General features: G+C 43.3%; 1 protein-coding gene across 3 annotated transcripts in view; it reads left to right on the forward strand.

Annotated features, from left to right (window-relative positions):
• The window catches only part of RUVBL1 (RuvB like AAA ATPase 1), a 54469-nt gene that overhangs the window by 19778 nt on the left and 14911 nt on the right, over window positions 1-19780 (forward strand). For 2 of the 3 annotated variants that reach the window (XM_008072923.2, XM_008072922.1), the window contains exons 4-8: window positions 3652-3803; window positions 7943-8032; window positions 8849-8998; window positions 10757-10820; window positions 12224-12422. In XM_008072923.2, the coding sequence (XP_008071114.1) occupies window positions 3652-3803; window positions 7943-8032; window positions 8849-8998; window positions 10757-10820; window positions 12224-12422 (655 nt within the window). Of the gene's footprint in view, window positions 1-3651; window positions 3804-7942; window positions 8033-8848; window positions 8999-10589; window positions 10593-10756; window positions 10821-12223; window positions 12423-19780 lie in introns of all 3 variants that reach the window. The other variant, XM_021706396.1, reaches the window with a different exon arrangement.

A 19780-nucleotide genomic window follows, 5' to 3' on the forward strand; every position in this document is an offset into this window, starting at 1 on the left:
CTCACCTCAGCCTCCCAAAGGCGCGGGATTACAGGCTGAGCCACTGAGCCCGGCTGGTATACCACAATTTAGTTATCTCTTCCATTCTTCATAGACACTGGAGTTTTGCCAGTGTTTGGCAATTGTGAACATTACTATCTATGTCACGTAGTGCACAAATGCACCCATTCCTATTAGGTATATACCTAGGAATTGAGTTGCAGAGTCATGGGTTGTATATGTGTTCACTTTTGTTTCTAAAGTATTTGTACCAATTTATATTCCCATCAGCAGTGTTTACACCTTCCTCTGTTGTTCTATAGCTCCGCCAACTCTTAGTGTTGCCAGTCTTTTTAATTTTAGCAATTCTGGAAGTTGTAACATGGTATTTCATTGTTTTTTCTTTTTCTTTTTCTTTTTCTTTTTTTTGAGTTGGAGTCTCACTCTGTCGCCCAGACTGGAGCACAGTGGCTACTCCCGGCCACTGTAGCCTCGACTTGCTGGGTTCTGGCCATCCTTCCGCCCCAGCCTTCCTAGTAGCTGGAACTACAGGCGCGTGCTACCACGCCCAGCTGATTTTTGATTTATTGCAGAGATGAGGTCTTGCCAAGTTGCCCAGGTGGGTCTCGAACCCGCGGGATCAGGCAATCCACTCACCTCGGCCTCCCAAAGGCACAGGATTACAGGCTGAGCCACCGAGCCCGGCCATTGTTTTTTCTTTTTCTCTTTTTAAAACTTTTATTATGGAAAATTTCAAATGAACGAAAGTCATCAAGTGACACGATGACCATAGCCCATACCTGTCACCAGCTTCAACTCATGATTAATCTTGATTGATATGTGGCCCTTATCATATTCCTCCCAGATCGTTTTGAAGCAAATTGCAGACCTTTTTTATTTATAAACATTTTATCCATAAATATTTCAGTATGTATCTCTGAAAGTAAGGACTTAAAATAACAATAATTCCTTAATATTGTCAAATATCTAGTTAATTTTCAAATTTCTAGTTGTCTCAAAAGAATCATAATGTGGTTTTTTTAATAGTCTTCATTGTTTTAGTTAGGATACGGTGTATATAATGGATTGGTTGATGTGTGACATATCTTTTAGATCTATGAGCTTTTCTTATATTTCTCTCTATTTTTTTTCCTATGGGCAAAGTATATATTAGATAGATGGAGACTGGAGTCACACCCAAGTGCTGGCAGAAAGGGGAGATCAGTGGCACATATTAACTGGAAGGGGGAAAAGGAGGAGCAATACAGTTTAGAGCATTCCTGATCGGAAAATCTAAATTCTGGCTCCAAAATCTACAAGCTTTTGAGTGCCAACATGAGGCCACATGGTGACTGAGATAGTGACACCTTTGCTTTCTGATGGTTCAGTGTACACTGACTTTGTTTCATGCACAGTTATTAAATATTATATAAAATTAAGGCAATGTGTTTGAGGTATATATGAAACGTAAGTGAATTTCATGTTTAGACTTGAAATCACCAAAATATCTCATATGTATATGCAAATATTAAAAAATCTGAAAAAATCCAAAAGAGTTTCAGATAAGAGAGTCTCTGTATTGTGGAACAGGTTGCTGACTGCCAGAGAGCTGTGGCCCTGTGGTATGGGAAGAAACTTGTCCTGCAGACCTGGACTCCATTTCTGGGTCTATCACAAGGGAGGAAATGACCTCTTGCTTTACCTCTTGGAGTTGACTTCTTATCTGAAATAGAGATGAAGGGTATTCACCCTGTCTGCTTCACAGGACTAGCTTAAAGTGTGAAGTCTGATGGCACCTCAGGTTGTCTTCACTGTTCAATGGGTGAGGATCAAGCAGGGCACAGTGATGATGCACTTGCAGTTTCTTTCTTTCTTTCTTTCTTTCTTTCTTTCTTTCTTTCTTTCTTTCTTTCTTTCTTTCTTTCTTTCTTTCTTTCCTTCCTTCCTTCCTTCCTTCCTTCCTTCCTTCCTTCCTTCCTTTCCTTCTTTGTTTTTTTTCTTTCATTCTTTCATTCTTTTTCTCTTTCTTTTTCTCCCTCTCTTTCTCTCCTTTCTTCCCTCCCTCCTTCCTTCCTTCCTTCTCTTTCTTTCTCTCTCTCTCTTTCTCTCTCCCTCTCCCTCCCTACCTTTTTTTTTGTTGGAATATTACTCTGTTGCCCAGGCTAGAGTGCAGTGACATGCTCATGGCTACTACAACCTCAACCTGCTGGGCTTAGGCGATCCTTCCACCTCAGCCTTCCAAGTAGCTGGAACTACAGGCGTGTGCCATCATGCCCGGCTAATTTTTTTAATTAATTGTAGAGATGAGGTCTCTCCAAGTTGCCCAGGCTGGTCTTGAACATCTGGGCTCAGGCAGTCCTTTCACCTCTCAAAGTGCTGACATTACAGGCGTGAACCACCACACCCAGTGTGCAGTTTATTTCTATTGGTGTGGTCTGCCAGCTTTCCTGTAAATTTAGGGACCTCTCCAATACACATCTTCAACTAATGTGACCCAAGAATGTTTCCTTCTCACCTCTGAATTGATGACAGATACAGTGACTTAGAATGTCTTTCTTGTTGATATGTCTAGAATCCTCTGAAAGTAGATTTACTAGCTGTTAACTTATTTATGATGTGGCTTTGAACAAACCATCTGTAGCTGGGCTCGGTGGCTCAGCCTGTAATCCCGCGCCTTTGAGAGGCTGAGGTGAGTGGATTGCCTGAGCCTGTGGGTTCGAGACTCACCTGGGCAACTTGGTGAGACCTCATCTCTACAATAAATCAAAAATTAGCTGGGCGTGGTAGTGCGTGCCTGTAATTCCGGCTACTCGGAAGGCTGAGGCGGAAGGCTCGCCGGATCCCAGTGGGTCGAAGCTGCGGTGGCCAGGAGCGGCCACTGTACACCAGTCTGGGCGACGGAGTGAAACTCCAACTCAAAAAAAAAGAAAAAAACCATCTGTGTTCCTTGACCTAGATTTTAGGAATCATAGAAGAGAGAGAGTTTGTGCATGCATCTGTGTGAGATGAGTGTGATATATGTGTTTTCAGAGAAGCAGTGTTTAGTGATGTGCATTTTATCTTCCTGTTTAAGAAAATCTTCAGTTACTAATGATTATTATGGCTTTGCTAGAAAACCTTATTTCCTTTTTGGCCAGACGTGGGGGCTCATGCCTGTGATCCTAGCACTTTGGGAGTATCACTCTCTGGCTTGACAGTGTCAGGAGTGTAGTGAGTTGTTTCGTTGGCTTTAAAATTTCCTTTAGGAGTCAAAAATGCAGGAAACAAGGGCGCAGGAATTTTTGGTAGTTACTGCCCTGATGGAGTAGAATCCTGTGTGTGGGTTCAGAGACTGGATTAGACTCTAAAGCTAAATTTCACCCCATTGGAGGTGTAGCAGATATCTGCAACAGTTTGGAAATTATAACTTATCTCTGTAGTTCTGGACTTGAACCTAGAAAATCCCTTTAAAGAGTTGAAATACAATTTTTTTCTGCCTTTCTGAATAGTACCTTCAGTGTACATTTATGTGTTTATATTACTTTTCTACCCATGATGTCACTCTTGAACGTACATTATTTGATGTGTCAGTTCTTATGACATGGAAGTTTTGGACTCTGTTAATGAGTGAGAAAGAGAGCTTGTGAGAGAGGATTCTGCTTCTCAAAGTGGCCCATCTGCCGTCTCTTCCAGGGCTGCGGATAAAGGAGACCAAGGAAGTTTATGAAGGTGAAGTCACAGAGCTAACTCCATGTGAGACAGAGAACCCCATGGGGGGGTATGGCAAGACCATTAGCCATGTGATTATAGGACTCAAAACAGCCAAAGGAACCAAACAGTTGAAAGTGAGTACATATTTGTGGGTTCTTTTCTCTTGAATCTCCCAATATAGGGTGGCTTTAGGCAAGTGGTATAACCTCTCTGTGACCCAGGTTCCTCGCCTGTGTCCTGTGGGTAATGGTACCTCACAGGACTGTTTGAGGATGCTTGCATATAGGAGGATTCAATGAAGATAACAACTCTTACTTTTCTTATTACTCCTAGGAAACTGTATGTTAAAATGTGAGCTGTGTAGTTAAGTCAAGTGTTTCTGCCATCTCATATCCCATATTATGACCATGTGTCAGAGGCCCTGGGCCTTTCTCTAAACCTGGGCATTTAATTTTACCAGTTATCAGTGCTCATGCTCACAGAAAGAAGCAGCGTTGAGTAATCAGTGAAGAGCTGAATAACAGATGATAGATGGACTTCCCAGGGGTTACATGCAGAATCCTGACTGCAGATCCTGTGTCAGGGCCTAGATATCTGCAGTCGCTTCAGTAGTTGGTTCTCCACAGGCCAAGGCTTTGTGGAGAGGCTGTAGCAGTAACAGTGGCTGCTAGTCCTCGAAAGTCCTTCACAGCCACCCGTCCTATAAACCTTTAGGATGCAGGCAGTAAGGTGCTTCGGAGAAGAGCATGAGTTTTGGGGTCAAAATCCTGACTCTGTTACTGGCAGCTGTAGGGCAATAGGCAAGTGACGTACCTTCTGAGCAGTAGTTTCTTTATCTGTTAAATGGGAATAATAACTGCCTGTCAGAGTTATCAGGTTAAAACTTGTAGCTTTGGATGTGGCACTTAGTTACCTAATGAGTGGTAGCTGTTAATGTTACCATGAGAGCCTTCAGTTGGAGAATTGGGGCAATCCACATTATAGGCTTTGCCTCCTCCTTCTTTTATTATTAATAATATTATAATTATAGCTCTAATTTATTGTATGTGCCAGGCCCTGGACTAAGTACTTCAACAAAAATTTCATTTGTTGTCATAACCTTATTTATGTGTGTGTGTGTGTGTGTGTGTGTGTGTGTGTGTAAGTTTCCCTCATGTTATAGATAAAGGGACTGAGGTTTATAAAGATGTTAAACAGTTATTCTCAGATGATACAGCTAGTTAAGTGGCAGAGCTGACTTCCTGAGCCCTAACCATTATGCTGTTTGCCCTCCAACTTGCTGTGTGACCTTTGGAAGTCATTTGAGCTCTCTGGGACTCAGTTTTCTCATCTATAAACTGCAATAGATCGGCCATATGATTTCTTCATCTTTACTCTGTTCTACGATTTTATGGTTCTTTGATTCTATAAGGTTGTTTCTTGGTCACTGCTTTATGGAGATCATAAAAATGTCACTTCTTCAAAGGGCTATTTTTCTTTTTCCTAACAGGGTTTCCATCTCAGGAGCTTGCCTCTGCAAATATCTCTTTTATACCTACCCCCCACTTCCATTCTCAATTAATTAGATTTCTTAGTAGGAGCTGCCACCTTTCCAGTAATTACATCTTCAGTCAATTCATTTGGGAAATTAACCGGTATAAAAATGCTTGAGGCAAAAAAGGTATACTCTCCAATGCAGAGTAGATGAAATAAGGCATGCAGCTTAAATGGTTTAAATTTCAGCTATTCATAAAGCTGCTTTGTACAGTTTCTTTAAGAAAATAACAAATTGAAATTTTTCTTCCAAAACGAATACTTCTAGGTACTTTTAGCACGTGTATAAGATATTTGGATAGAAGAAACTCAAATACCTGATGGAGATTTAAGTATGAAGGAGGTGTCTGTGTCCTAGGAAGAAGAAGATCTTCGTAATCTTGGCCCTGTTCCTGCCAGGCCCTGCCTGGGGGGCTTACCCGCGGTGTTCTCAGGCTCCCAGCAGTGCCTGTAGGAAGCCATCAGACCCCACCCAGTGAAGGGGAGACCGAACCCTGGGTTTGCTGCTGCGAGGGTTGTTTTTAACAGGTTTATTAAGGTGAAATTTTAAATAAAGTCTACCTGTTTTAAGTGCACAATTCAAGAAATTTCAATGTATTTACACAGTTGTATGAGGGGGAACCCAGAAAACTGGAATTATCTTTTGGAGGGCAGACCCCTTGTAGTACAGGCCTCCCCTGCTGAGCAAGTGTTCTGGGGACCCATCGGCATCAGTGTGCCAGCTAGTGTTGTTGTGAGAGGCTGTGTTCAGCTTCAGTGAATTTTTTTTTGAGATTCAACGTATTTACCCATTTCATGACAGGTGATTTATGAGTGCAGCTGCCCACACCGAGCTGAGTGTTCAGCAGTTTTTGACCCAAAGTGGCATGACCCTGTGCCCCACCCTCCCTGTTTGCCCAGTCTTGCCCTGATACTTTGTTTTCTTGAATGAAAAAAGTCCTCAAAGGGAAACATTTTGCCAGTGTGGAGGAGGTGAAACAAAAAACGGCAGAAGCACTAGGAGGCATCAGAATTGAAGAGTTCAAGGACTGTTTTGAGCAGTGGAAACAGCCTCTCGATAGGTGTATTGCATCAAATTGAGAGTACTTTGAAGGTGACTGAAGTTTAAACGTGTAAGAATTGAAAACACACAATTTATTTTATTTATTTTTTTTTTGAGTCAGAGTCTCACTCTGTCACCCAGGCTGGAGTGCAGAGACATGCTCATGGCTGGGCTCAGGCAATCCTTCTGCCTCAGCCTTTCAAGTAACTATAACTATAGGCATGTGCTACCATGCCTGGCTAATTTTTGATTTGTTGTAGAGACGAGGTCTTGCCAAGTTACCCAGACTGGTCTTGAACCCCATGGACTCAGGCAGACTTCTTGTCTCTGCCTCCTAAAGTGCTAGGATTTCAGTTATGAGTCACAGCGCCTGGCCTATAATTTTTTATACATAAATTCTGTTTTATTGGAGGGAGGTTTCCCTCATACAGCCATTGGCACAACCTAATTTTAGAACATTTTCTTTTTTTTTTTTTTGAGTTGATGTCTCACTCTGTCACCCAGACTGGAGTGCAGTGGCCACTCCCGGCCACTGCAGCCTCGACCTGCAGGGCTCTGGTGATCCTTCCTCCTCAGCCTTCTGAGTAGCTGGAATTACAGGTATGCGCTACCACGCCTGGCTGATTTTTTGATTTATTGTAGAGATGAGGTCTCGCCGCCTAGGCGGGTCTTGAACCCGTGGGCTTAGGCAGTCCACTCACCTCAGCCTCCCAAAGGCACGGGATTACAGGCTGAGCCACCGAGCCTGGCTTAGAACATTTTCATCGTCCCGAAAAGAGTCTTCATGATCATTTACAATCACCCCATTCCCACTTAGAGCCCTGGTCAACTACTATTCTACTTCCTATTTCTATAGATTAACTTTTTTTTTTTTTTTTGCTATTTCATTTAAATGGAACAGGTGAAGGGGACATCCAACAAGAACCTGGAATTTAATCTCTGAATATTAATCTCTGAGGGTAGCCTGAATCTAGATGAGCTGGAGAAAAGCAACAGTTCTCAAAATGTGCTCATTTCCTTTCCTGGAGATAGAAGCAGGCAGGCCCAAGAGCACAAACACTGGGATTTGAGTCCAAAGATTTGGAAAAATTTGATTTATGTTTTTCTTTCAGTTCTACACATCTGTGATTGTACCTCAGTGATGCTATATAGATGAAGCAGCTGAAGCTCTGAGAACCTTTTCTAAAATCATAGGCCCTGCAAAATGCCAGTCTTGAGATTGGCAAGCAGGTACTGGCAGGTTCTTCAGTTGCAGAAAGGTCTATCCCACCTGAGGTGAAGAGAGTGAAGGAGTGAAGCAAGGATAGAGATCTCAGGAGGAGTGTTAGGGGCTATGACACAAGATGTCCAGGGGCATATTTTTAAAAACCCTGCTGCCAGTGGACAGCTCTGGAGTCAAGGGAAGGAGGAGAGTAGGTGTCTCCTGTCTCCCTCTCTCAAACCTGTATCACATAGGCACGCAGGCATACAAGGCCCCCTCCTTGATAGCTCAACCCCTCACTCCAGTCTCTTGTATGGCACTCATACATTCACATGTCCTAATACACACACACTTGCGCACATGCACACACACACAATAGGCTCTATACACACAATTACAAGCTTTGCATTCCTTATGGAAGGTACCTCACAGGATATCAGAAAGAAATAGAATATGTATTAGAGTTCTCTAATTTACTTTTTCTTTTTCTTATTTAGCTGGATCCCAGCATTTTTGAAAGTTTGCAAAAAGAGCGAGTAGAGGCTGGGGATGTGATATACATTGAAGCCAACAGTGGGGCCGTGAAGGTAATGCCTTCCTTGGGACAAAGCATTGTTCTGATTTGTTTGCCATGAGGAGGCCTAAGTGACAGGAGACTTGGCTTTCTTCAGAGGGTGCGGGGTGTGTAGGAAGGAGGCTGGCGTCTGGTGCAATGCTGATGGAAGGTCAACAGTTGTCCCTTTATGTATAATAAAGTTGACTTTCCCTTTATCTTCATTCTTTAACCTTCTCATGATTAAAACAGACAGTCTGTTAGAAAAATACTAAAACCTGTTTAGATTGGGAGTACAGGGTGAGAAACCAAAACAACTTTAGTCATTTTCAAATTGAAATGTGCAGTGTATTTAATCTTCCTTTTATCTCTTTGGTATTTTCTTCCCAAGATATATGCATGTGGGAAGGAATGCTGCATTAGTTGGCATTCTTTTTATATCTGATTTTCAGTGTCCTGTACAGTGTTCCTCACTGTTTAATGGATGAGCATAATACTTCATATCATACAATAAATCACCTACCTACAAAAGAGTCTCAACAGCTCCCTCCGTCTCCAGTTAATCTACTGGGTTTGCCCTTTATCAGGAATTGCATACAGTTAAAAGAGAGAGAGGGGGTGGGGAAATTTTTGGAGAAAGTATCAGGTGTTTTTCAACCAGTTTTTGGAGCCTGGTGATGAGCAGATAGCTCCCTTCTCTTGGCAGCAGGGTAGGGGCATATTTGGAGTTTGTCAAGTAGGCTGCAAGCCCCACAGTGGGAACTGAGACCTTTATCTCACTTAGCACTGTGCCATTTGGAGACTTGGCAGTGAAAACTCACCAGGCACTCATCGTTCTCTCTTTTTGCAGAGGCAGGGCAGGTGTGATACCTATGCCACAGAATTCGACCTTGAAGCTGAAGAGTATGTCCCATTGCCAAAGGGGGATGTGCACAAAAAGAAAGAAATCATCCAGGATGTGACCTTGCATGACTTGGATGTGGCTAACGCACGGCCCCAGGTACTGCCTCGATGCCTGAGTGACCTGGCACACTAGCCCTTTTGTATGTGCACAGAAGCTCTGGGAATGAATTGTCAGAGTCTTGCTGTTGTTTCTTGAGGCAGACGGTCCTTTTCTATCTGTAATGTTCAGCAATTAACATCGACATGAGCTACGAGGGACTCCTTTGTTCCAATTCAAATGCACTAGTCACAGATGATTTCATGTGTATTGTTTCTTATCCCAACCAAGCCTCTGGCCGGGAGCTAGCCAGCTTCCTCTGTGGCTTCTCTCCAACAGCAGGTTTGTGTCTGGGATTCTCTGGGTGTTAATGGTAAGAGGGCAGGAGTGTTCTGTGAGCCCTTTACAGGATTTCAGAAAGCCTGACAAAGCTGTGTCTTTCCCCCGCTCAGCAAATTCCAGTTTTTTAGCTTTGAGCTGGAACTGTCTTTTCCTCCTCATGCAGATGGATACTTATGCCTTGACTGGTGAAATGTAGAAAAGTATGTTATCACTTGATGATATTTTTGGGAAATGTGTGATTAAAGGAAAGAAAACACAACTCTTCCCTGCAAGTAGTCTTCTGGTTTGATCTTCATCCTGAAAGAGACACCTCTTCACTGTTAGGGAATATTGGGCTTTCTTACTTGAAATTTGATCTGTGGGTGTTTTGTTCCTTGGAACTTTGGTCAAGAGCTGACTGAAAACTCCTCCTGGTCCAGCACGTCCCCTTAGTTGGTGGAATGGCCATTCCCAAAATGACCTTTTGGGAACCTTTGACTTGGGAAGAGTGCTTGGTCAAGAGTCAGAAGTCAGGAACTGTGTTACTTCATCACTAACAGGCTTGGTTAATTTGTCACTTTGGTTCTCTGGATTTACTGTGATGTAGGGCTATTTGATTTTAAATTTCTTCCTACCTGGTAGGACTGTTTTGGGGACCATATGTTTTAAGTGCTCAGGGAACATTTGCTTCTTTACCTATTTAACATTTAATGAGCACTTCTGTATCCCAGGGCCTGGTAGCCAACAGGTGATCAGTAAGTACTGAATAAATGACAAATACAGAATAAATGACAAAACTCTTGCTGACTACACTGTTAGGAGCTGGCAGGAGGATGCAGAGGAGTGACAAACTTGTTACTTAATCAACCACTCTGTATGGATGGGCTCTCTAAACTGAGGAGCTCCAGGTAAAGGACTAGGCTAATGTGACCCGGTGGCCCAGTCTGGTGAGAGGAGACATGGGAATGTGATTATGGTCTTTATACTTACTCTGATAGTTCCATCTGTTCCTAAAGGAGCCAGGAACATTGGAAGGGAGACATGAACTCATTTAGGGTGAGACACTCCATACCTCTGTGGCATTTGACCTGAATTTTAATGATGAGGAGCTTTCCAGAAAAGAGAATGGCATTCCTGGTAGATGGAGTTGAATATGCAAAAGCATTGAGTCACAAAATAGCTTGAGAATGTGCGAGGAAGCGTTTGTGGTTCTGTGTGGGTAATCAAGGAATAAGGGATTGGAAAAAGATAGGGCTGAGAGGGAGGCTCGGCAGGTCCCATCGAGTTTATATTTCCCATTAAAGGAGTTCATTTGATCCCTACAATTCAGGGGGTATTTCTAAAAATTCTTCTTTGTTTAGCTTTGGGAAGGTATCCCTGTACCTCAGGACCCCATGTTGAGTTGACAGTGGAGACTTCTAGAGTGCAGGGGAATGAGGCTGTGGCTGCTGCCTTAAAAAGCAGTGCTGACTCTGTAAGTCTTCTTCTTTTGTACAGGGGGGACAAGATATCCTGTCCATGATGGGCCAGTTAATGAAGCCAAAGAAGACAGAAATTACAGGTAAGAGAAACAGCAAGACCTGTGAGCAAGGAACAAAACCAAAGAGCTCTAGGCTCAGACAAGCTCTTGAGGCTCTGTGAGGGTATCCCCTGACCTGCAGAAATGCCTTGGAACAGATTTTGTCGTCCTCGGAGTTCAGAGCTTGACTCTGTCCTAAGTCTCTGGCAGCATTTAGACAGCATACAGCATACTGTGTGCTCTTGGGCCCCATGGCAGTCACAGTTTTCTGTAGATTGTGTCGCCCATCTCTACAGGATAAATCCCACTGGAGCAGAGGCTCCACTGCCTTGGCAGTGCCATCCTCCTCCCCACCAGAGCATGGGGCAGCTCCACAGACCACGCTGAGCAGCTTCCCAGAGCTCTGCAGGGGATGTTGCTGCTCCAGTGTGGACCTTTTTTGTTCCTCTTTTTTCTAATTATACCTATAGTTTTGTTACCTTAGAATGCTAGCCAAACATTAAAGCAAATGCCATCTTTAACGTTTTAGCCAGAAGAGCAATCTGAGACCTTTCTATGAGAGTTGTCAAGAGCAGTTTCTGTCTTTGGCCTGATTTTGAGCATGCGTCCTCTTTGGACAGTCATGGCATAATGTCTGTAGTGGAAGACACTGCAGGGATCTTCTTGCTCCGTTTGTGAGCACCTCCCTCCTGATGGTGGTACAGAAGCTGACTTGGACAATGAGCACTGTGACCTAATGGGTTTTGTAACTTTTGAGAGACTCGTCCCTCTAGGAGCTCTGAAATCGGGCATTTCTTCAGAGCCTTTCATTCTTCGTAGGTTTCTGCTCAGGATTCTAAACACACCCTCTTCCTTGGTCCAGGCACTTGATTGAAAGTTAATTAACCTAAGCATTGTTGTATGGGACCAAGAGAAAGGTTGCTGAGTGCAGAACAAGAGGATTTGCATATGAAAATTCATTTCACCCAGGACTCCCAAACTCCACTGTCTCCCAGATCAGACAGGGAGCTGCAGTGGGTGTGTGGGAAAGGATATGGCATGGTGGGGAGTGGGACGGTGTGGGCCCATGCCTGGGAAAGCATTTCCACATAGAAAGTGGCTACAGCCTTTTGGCAGGGAGCTAAAGTGGGTGTGTGGGAGACGGTATGGCATGGTGGGTAGTGTGTTGCCCAGGAAGGCACTTCCAACGCAGAACGCTGCTACAATCTTTTGCAAATGTAATCAAACATTTCTTCAAGGAGGCTGACCTTCAGGTGTGATTATCCCTGTGTTCAGATGATGGCACTGAAGGCTGGAGTGGGGGTATTCCCTGCTTGTGGTCACACAGCTAGTAGGAAAACTAGGCTCCAAGCTTGGGTTTGGATTTAGGTGGGGGAGCAGAGAAAGAGTGACAGTCTCCCCTGACCTGGTGCTGACCTTGCCTGCTTGTGCTTGCCATCTCCTAGACAAACTTCGAGGGGAGATTAACAAGGTGGTGAACAAGTACATCGACCAGGGCATTGCTGAGCTGGTTCCAGGTGTGCTGTTTGTTGATGAGGTCCACATGCTGGACATTGAATGCTTCACCTACCTGCACCGGGCCCTGGAATCTTCTATCGCCCCCATTGTCATCTTTGCATCCAACCGGGGCAACTGTGTCATCAGGTAGGATGGCTGCCTTCCAACCACGAAGCTTCCCATCTTCCATCTGGGCTCACTTGTTCCTTAGGATCTCTCTAAACCCACAATGTCATGATCAGGACGGGGATTAAAGAAGGTGACATTGATTTTGAGGGAAAACATCCCTAGGTGGCTTGCTTCCAGCCTCATTTCCATGGTCCCCAAGGCAGCAGCTGCCTTGTTACTGACTGTAGGGGTCTCCCATGTGGTGTCTGGGTTACAGTGTGATACTATGAATTGGTCATTCAAGTGGAGTGTGCAAAGGCAAGGTCAGGCAAGGCTGGCCTTTGTTGATATTACGTATGTGAGCGTCTTCAGTCTTCATGTGAACTCTGAGAAGTAGGTATTATTGGCTTCGTTTTTCAAACTGGGAAATTGAATGGCATCCTAACTTGGTCTCTCATCATAAAGATAGGATAAGAACCGAGCTCTTTTTCATAGCAAAACCAGTATTTTCTTTCTATCACAGATCTTCTCTGAGCCACACTGATACCTTTCCATCCCTTCTCCATTCTTCCTACCCCTTCAACCTGCCTTTGAGAAGGGCAGATGTTGACATCTGGAAGGCGAATGCTCAGATGTCTATAGTGCTCACTCTGCCAACATGGGACCATGAGCCCTAGAGAGCGCTCCATCTTCTCATCTCTCAAGCCCTGTGTCAAGTATTCCCAATATTTGGTATTGGTTGCTCTTTTGGTTTTCTGTGATCCTGGTCTCTGCAGTGCTGGGGGCATGAAAGGGGGGTGGTGAGAGTCCTGTTTTCAAGCCTGAAGCCGAGTAGTGTTGGGACAGAGTCCCAGTCCCTGATGTTGCATGCTCAGGGCAGAGGAGATGATGGGAATTGGAGATACTCTGTGGCCCACAGGTGTCTCAGAACATAGCTGGAGCCACATTGAGTTTGAAACCACACCTGCTGATTTGTTTAGACTAGCCGCTGAATTTTGGCAGACCATATCTAAAATTTTAGGTTGCTCTTAGTAGAGAAGCTTTGCCTTATTAAAATTGTCCAAGCCAGGCACAATTGTGTGCACCTGCAGTCCCAGCTCTTTGGGAGACTGAGGTGGAAGGATTGCCTGAGGCCACAGTTTGAGGCTGTAGTATGCAATGATTGTACCTGTGAAGAGCTGCTGCACTCCAGTCTGGGCAACACAGCGAGACCCCATCTCTTTAAGAAAAAAAGCCAAATTGCTGTTTCTGGGTAGGCACCACAGGGGAGTTGTGTAGTGCTGTGAATACTGCAGTATAACAATAGGCAACCCCTCGGTTTCTCTTCATGGATTCTGTTCCTTTGCAATTAGGTTTTGCGTGCATAATTCAAGTTCATGCAGCAGCACCTTGTAGCCACTCTGAGTCCCTGTGATGCTCTCTAGACAAGACCACTGTCACAAGTGCTTCCTGCAGTCTTGGTGGGAAGGTGGCTTGTGCAGGCTCAGCGTGGCTATCTGGGCAGCATCTGCAGACAGATAAATGTAGGCTTTGTGTCCGGTGAGCCTGATATCCTTGTGGCACTTAAGTTAGCTGGATTTGTCTGGCTTTGGTTGCGCCTGGCTTTTAGCTGGTAAAGGGGCTCAGCCTTGGACAGGTGGTGCCCTCTGCTGGGGAGCCCTGCTAATAGCTTCCTCTCTGGAACCCAGCTGAGCAGATGACTGCAGAACCTGGCAGCTCTCTTGTTCCCCAAAGCAAGATCTCTCAGTTTCATACCATCCAGGAAAAAGGTGCACAGGAAGGTGGTTTTGATCCAAGACCTGCCCTGTAGAGACAAAGCGTGAAACCGGAGGGGTTTGTCCCCATCCCCATCAGGGCTGGTTTGATCCAGGGCTGCTAGAGGTTGTGGGGATTGCAGTTATGCAAGGGACTGGAAGATACTCAGAGTATGGGTCTGACAGAGGAGGTGGAACTCTGCTGCCTTTTTGCCTGACTTCTCCCTAACTTATCATTATGGCCTGTCCCTTTCAGGCTCAGGATCCTGAAGGGTCAGATGAGAGCCTAGCTCAGATCCCAGCTGTAAAAATGGGAGATTTTCTTTCCCCATTGAGGTATAGCTTCCTGGGATTAGGAGTCCCTGAAGGAGTGTCTTACTGTAAGTCACTTTGTTGCACGAAAGCATCAAGTCTTAACAAACATGTAGTATGGTCTCTGTTAAGTGTAACCCATCTGGCAGATACCCTAGGTGGTGCTTTAGTGAGATAGAATTTATGTACAATTTTCTAATGATTTTTAGTATATTCACAGAGTTGTGCAACCATCACTACAGTAAATTTTAGAACATTTTCATCACCCCCAAAAGAAACTGTATCCATTAGCAGTCACCATTCCCTTCCTGCCCCCCATATCCCTTTCTCCCAGCCCCTGGCAACCATTAATCTACTTTGTAAAGATTTGTCTTTCTGGACATTTCATATAAATAGTACCATATAATATTTTCAAGGTTCATCTGTGTTGTAGCATGCATCATACTTATTTCTTTTTATGGCTTTATAGTATTCTATTATATGGAATATTTAATAGTGTATTTTATTTATCCAGTTGATGGACATTGGATTGTTTAGCTTTATGAATAATGCTGCTATGAACATTTGTGTACAACATTTTATTGTGGACATAGTTTTTTATTTCTCTTGGGTATGTACCTAGAAGTGGAATTTCTGGTAACTCTGTTTAACCTTTCAAGGAACTGCCAGACTGTTTTCCAAAGCTAGCTGCATCATTTTGCATTCTCAGCAGGAGTGTGTGACGGTTCCAGTTTCTTCACGTCTTTACTCGTGTTGTCTGTCTTTTTGATAAAGTCACTCTACTGGGTATGAAGTGATATTTCATTGTGGTTTTTATTTGCAGTCCCCTAATGACTAAGGATGTAGAGCATCTTTTTATGTATTTTTCATTTTATATCATCCTTGGAGAAATGTCTGTTCATGTGTTGCCCATTTTTTATTCAGGTTATTTGTCTTCTCATTGTTGAATTGTAAGAATTCTTTACATATTTTGGATTTTAGAGCTTTATCATATATATAAATACTTTATTCTATTCTTTGGGTTGGCTTTTCAGTTTCTTGATAGTGTCTGTTAACACAAGTGTTAAATTTTGATGAAGTCCAATTTATCTGTTGTTTTTTTTTCTCCTATTTTTATTTTTGAATCAAGGGTCACTCTGTCACCCAGGCTGACATCCTTGGCTCAGGTGATTCTCTGGCCTTAAACCTCCCAAGTAGTTGGGACCATAGGCACACACCACCATGCCCAGCTAATATTTTTATTTTTTGAGGGGGAAACGATGTCTTGCTATGTTGCCTAGGTTGGTCTCGAACTCCTGGGCTCAAGCAATCCTCCTGCCATGAGCTGGGATTACAGACGTGAGCCACTGCACCTAGCCTTATTTTTTCTTTTGTTGTTTGTATTTCTGATCTCATATCTGAGAAACCATTGCCTAATCTAAAGTCACAAAGATTTATGCCTTTGGTTCTTCTTAAAAGTTTTATAGTTTTGTAGTTCTTACGGTTTATGATCCATTTGGAGTTAATTTTTACGTATGGCATAAGGAAGAGGATAGTCCAACTTTGTTCTTTTCCATGTGAATATCCAGTTGTCCCAGAACCATTTGTTGAAAAGACTATTCTTTTTCATTAAATTGTCTTGGCAACCTTGCCCAAAAATCAGATGACTGTCTTTTTAGCACTCTTACAGTACCCACTGAACCAAAGTTAAGGGGATGTAGGTAAGTTAACCTTCACCTTACCCAGAGAGTTGTTTGCTGTGCCTTCTGTCAGCAGAAAGCTTTGTGTGATCTGTGTCCCTGTAGTTACAGGGTTACACAAAGAAGGAGTTACATCATGATTTTCAACCAGGGACAATTTTATTGACCTGGGGACATTTGGCAGTGTCTGGAGACATTTAAAATTGTTATGACTTGGAAGTGCTGCTGGCATCTTGTGGGTAGAGGCTAAGAATGCTGCTGAACATCCTACAATACACAGGATAGACCCTACAAAAAAAAAAATGATTTGGTCCAAAATATCAACAGTGTCAATGCAGAAACTCTTGAGTTACTGTAAGAGGAAAGTATTCACAAATGAATCCACCATTCTGCACATGTATAGATTTCTAGAAGTACAGTTGCCTTGTTCCTGCAGATATACTATATTGGTTTCTGAGGAGAATTCGGCCTGTGGCTTTACAACTCTTAACTGTATATCTGGAAGATGCTAACTAATAGCACAGTTTAGTCAATTGCTGAATGATAAAATGTTAAAATTAATAGTAGACTGAGGCCAATGCCAGAAAGGAACTTAGGGAATACAAGAATAAATCTGAAGTTTTAGCAATATGTAATTATTATTGCAGCTTATTATTAGCAATTTTATAATATAACATGGCCATTATGGCCACCTGTCAAACAGTGATTGCCCCCACCCCCAGCTGTGGTCAGCACCAGTGGCACTGGCAACAGTACGAGTGAATGGGGCTCTGCTCCGCCGACCCACTCAGCAGCATCACTGATCAGAAACCATCTCCTACTAATATGTTTTCCAGAGGAAACTTATTCGTAGCTTGGACACATCTCAAAAAATATTTTGTCTTTAGTTCCTGAAAAATGTTTAGCAGTCCTAAGCAGCCTTTTCTTTTTCTTTTCTTTTTCTTCCTCAAATTCCTTTTTACCACTCAGCAGCCTATTTAATAGACTGTTAATTAATTTATTTTTTGGGGTTTTTTTTTTTTGAGTCAGAGTCTCACTGTAACTCAGGTTGGAGTGCAGTGGCACACTCATGGCCACTGCAGCCTCAGCCTGCTGGGCTCAGGTGATCCTTCTCCCTCAGCCTTCCAGGTAGCTGGAACCACAGGCATGCGCCACCATGCCCAGCTAGTTTTTTGACTTATTGTAGAGCTGCGGTCTTGCCAGGTTGCTCAGGCTGGTCTTGAACCCATGGGCTCAGGCAATCCTTTCACCTCTACCCCCCAAAGTGCTGGGATTTACAGGCGTGAGCCACCACACCCGGTGACTTTTAATTTAAATTTTTAGTTTTATGGACTTGATGCAGTCCTATAAATTCTATTCCTTTGAAGTTTGATTAGGGAGTATTTCATTTTTCTCTGATCTTTTCTTCTTTGAACTTTTATCTTTGTTATGATTTATCCTGGGTGTTGTAGAATTTGGGATATTTTTGGTTTTGGGATATTTTAACACAGCAAAGTTGAGATCTTAAGATTTTTTTCAGAATTTCCAAATAAGGCTTTAAAAAATACTTATCATCTAAATGGAATTAAGTAATCAAAAAATTAAATGTAGTTTTTTTGTTTTTTTTTTTTTGAGTTGGAGTCTCACTCTGTCACCCAGACTGGAGTGCAGTGGCCGCTCCCAGCCACTGCAGCCTCGACCTGCTGGGCTCCAGCGATCCTTCTGCCTCAACCTTTCGAGTATCTAGAACTACAGGCGCGTGCTACCACGCCTGACTAATTTTTTGATTTATTGTAGAGGTGAGGTCTCGCCAAGTTGCCCAGGTGGGTCTCAAACCCGCGGGCTCAGGCAATCCACTCACCTCAGCCTCCCAAAGTGCTGGGATTACAGGCTGAGCCACTGAGCCCGGCTTTAAATGTAGTTTTTAAAGGCTATTTTGCTTAATGGTAAGATTGCTAACATACCATTACTGAGATTTGAATCCTGATATAATTTAATCTTTATAATTCTTCCTAATTAAAAAAAAAATTTAGAGCTGGAAAAAGAAGATGAATTTTTTTTTTTTCCTCCAAACCATTTTATTTTTTTAAATTATAAAGATGTGGGGTACAATTCAGGGTTAGGTATACAAACGTTGATTATGCAGGTACCCTTGTTGATGAGGTATGGCCCTCCCTCCCTTAGCAGGTTCCCTCAACTGCCAGTTCTACCCCCCTTCCCCTGACAGTTTTCCACTACTGCCAGTCGCTTTCTTATAGTATTATAATTGTTCAGGGTCCGCTTATGAATGAGAACAGATGGTACTCTGTTCTTTGTTTCTGTGATAGATCACTAGGTATGATCGACTCCAAATCCATTCAAGTTGCTGCAAAGTCCTTATGATTGTCCTTCTTAATGACTGCATAATATTCCATTATGTATTTGTACCACAGTTTTAAAATCCACAGTTTTAAAATACCCAGCTTTGATGGGTAACGTGGTTGGTGCCATGATTTTGGTATTGTGAATAGAGCTGCAACAAACATACGTGTGCAGGTACCTTTTTTGTATAATTTGAGATCCTCCAGGTATATTCCCAATAGGGGAATTGCTGGGTCATATGGAAGGTCAATTTCTAGTTGTTTCAAAACCACCACACTGTCTTCCAAGGAGGTTGCACTAGTTTGCATTCCCACCAGCAGTGTAGAAGCATTCCTTTTTCTCTGCATCCTTGCCAGCATCTCCTGTTGTTTGTTTTATTATTGATGGCCATTCTTACTGGGGTTAGGTGGTATCTCAATAATGTGGTTTTGATTTGCATTTCTCTGATGATGAGTGAGGCTGATCACTTTTTCATGTGTCTGTTGATTGCCCGTATATCTTCTTTTGAGAAGTGTCTATTCATGTCTTTTGCCCACTTTTTTTTTTTTTTTTTTTGAGTTGGAGTCTCACTCTGTTGCCCAGACTAGAGTGCAGTGGCCGCTCCCGGACACTGCAGCCTCGACCTGCTGGGCTCTGGCGTTCCTTCCGCCTCAGCCTTCCGAGTACCCGGAATTACAGGCATGCGCTACCACGCCCGGCTGATTTTTTGATTTACTATAGAGATGAGGTCTCGCTGCCCAGGCGGATCTCGACCCCGCGGGCTCAGGCAATCCACTCACCTCAGCCTCCCAAAGGCGCGGGATTACAGGCTGAGCCACCGAGCCCGGCTTTTTGCCCACTTTTTAATGGGACTGTTTGATTTTTTTCTTTTGGCCCATTTGAGTTCCTTATAGATCCTAAATGTTAGGTCTTTGTCAGATATACAGTTGGCAAATACTTTTTCCTATTCTGTGGGTGGTCTCCCTGCTCTCTTGATGGTTTCTTTTGCTTTACTGAAGCATGTTAGTTTCATGAGATCCCACTTGTCTATCTTATTTCTTAAGGTATAGGCATTTAGGGTTCGGAATAGGAATTGGTTGCCAGTTCCAATTTCCATAAGGGTGTCTCCTACGTTTTCTAGGATTCTTATAGTTTGAGGTTTTATGTTTAGGTATTTGAACATTCAGAGTTAGTTTTTTGATTTTTTTTTTTGAGTTGGAGTCTCACTCTGTCTCCCAGACTGGAGTGCAGTGGTCGCTCCCGGCCACCACAGCCTTGATCTGCTGGGCTCCGGCAATCCTTCTGCCTCAGCTTTCCGAGTAGCCGGAATTAC

Source organism: Carlito syrichta, unplaced genomic scaffold, assembly GCF_000164805.1.
Source record: "Carlito syrichta isolate Samal-C Ts95f unplaced genomic scaffold, Tarsius_syrichta-2.0.1 Scaffold315518, whole genome shotgun sequence".
Classification (NCBI taxonomy): domain Eukaryota; kingdom Metazoa; phylum Chordata; class Mammalia; order Primates; family Tarsiidae; genus Carlito; species Carlito syrichta.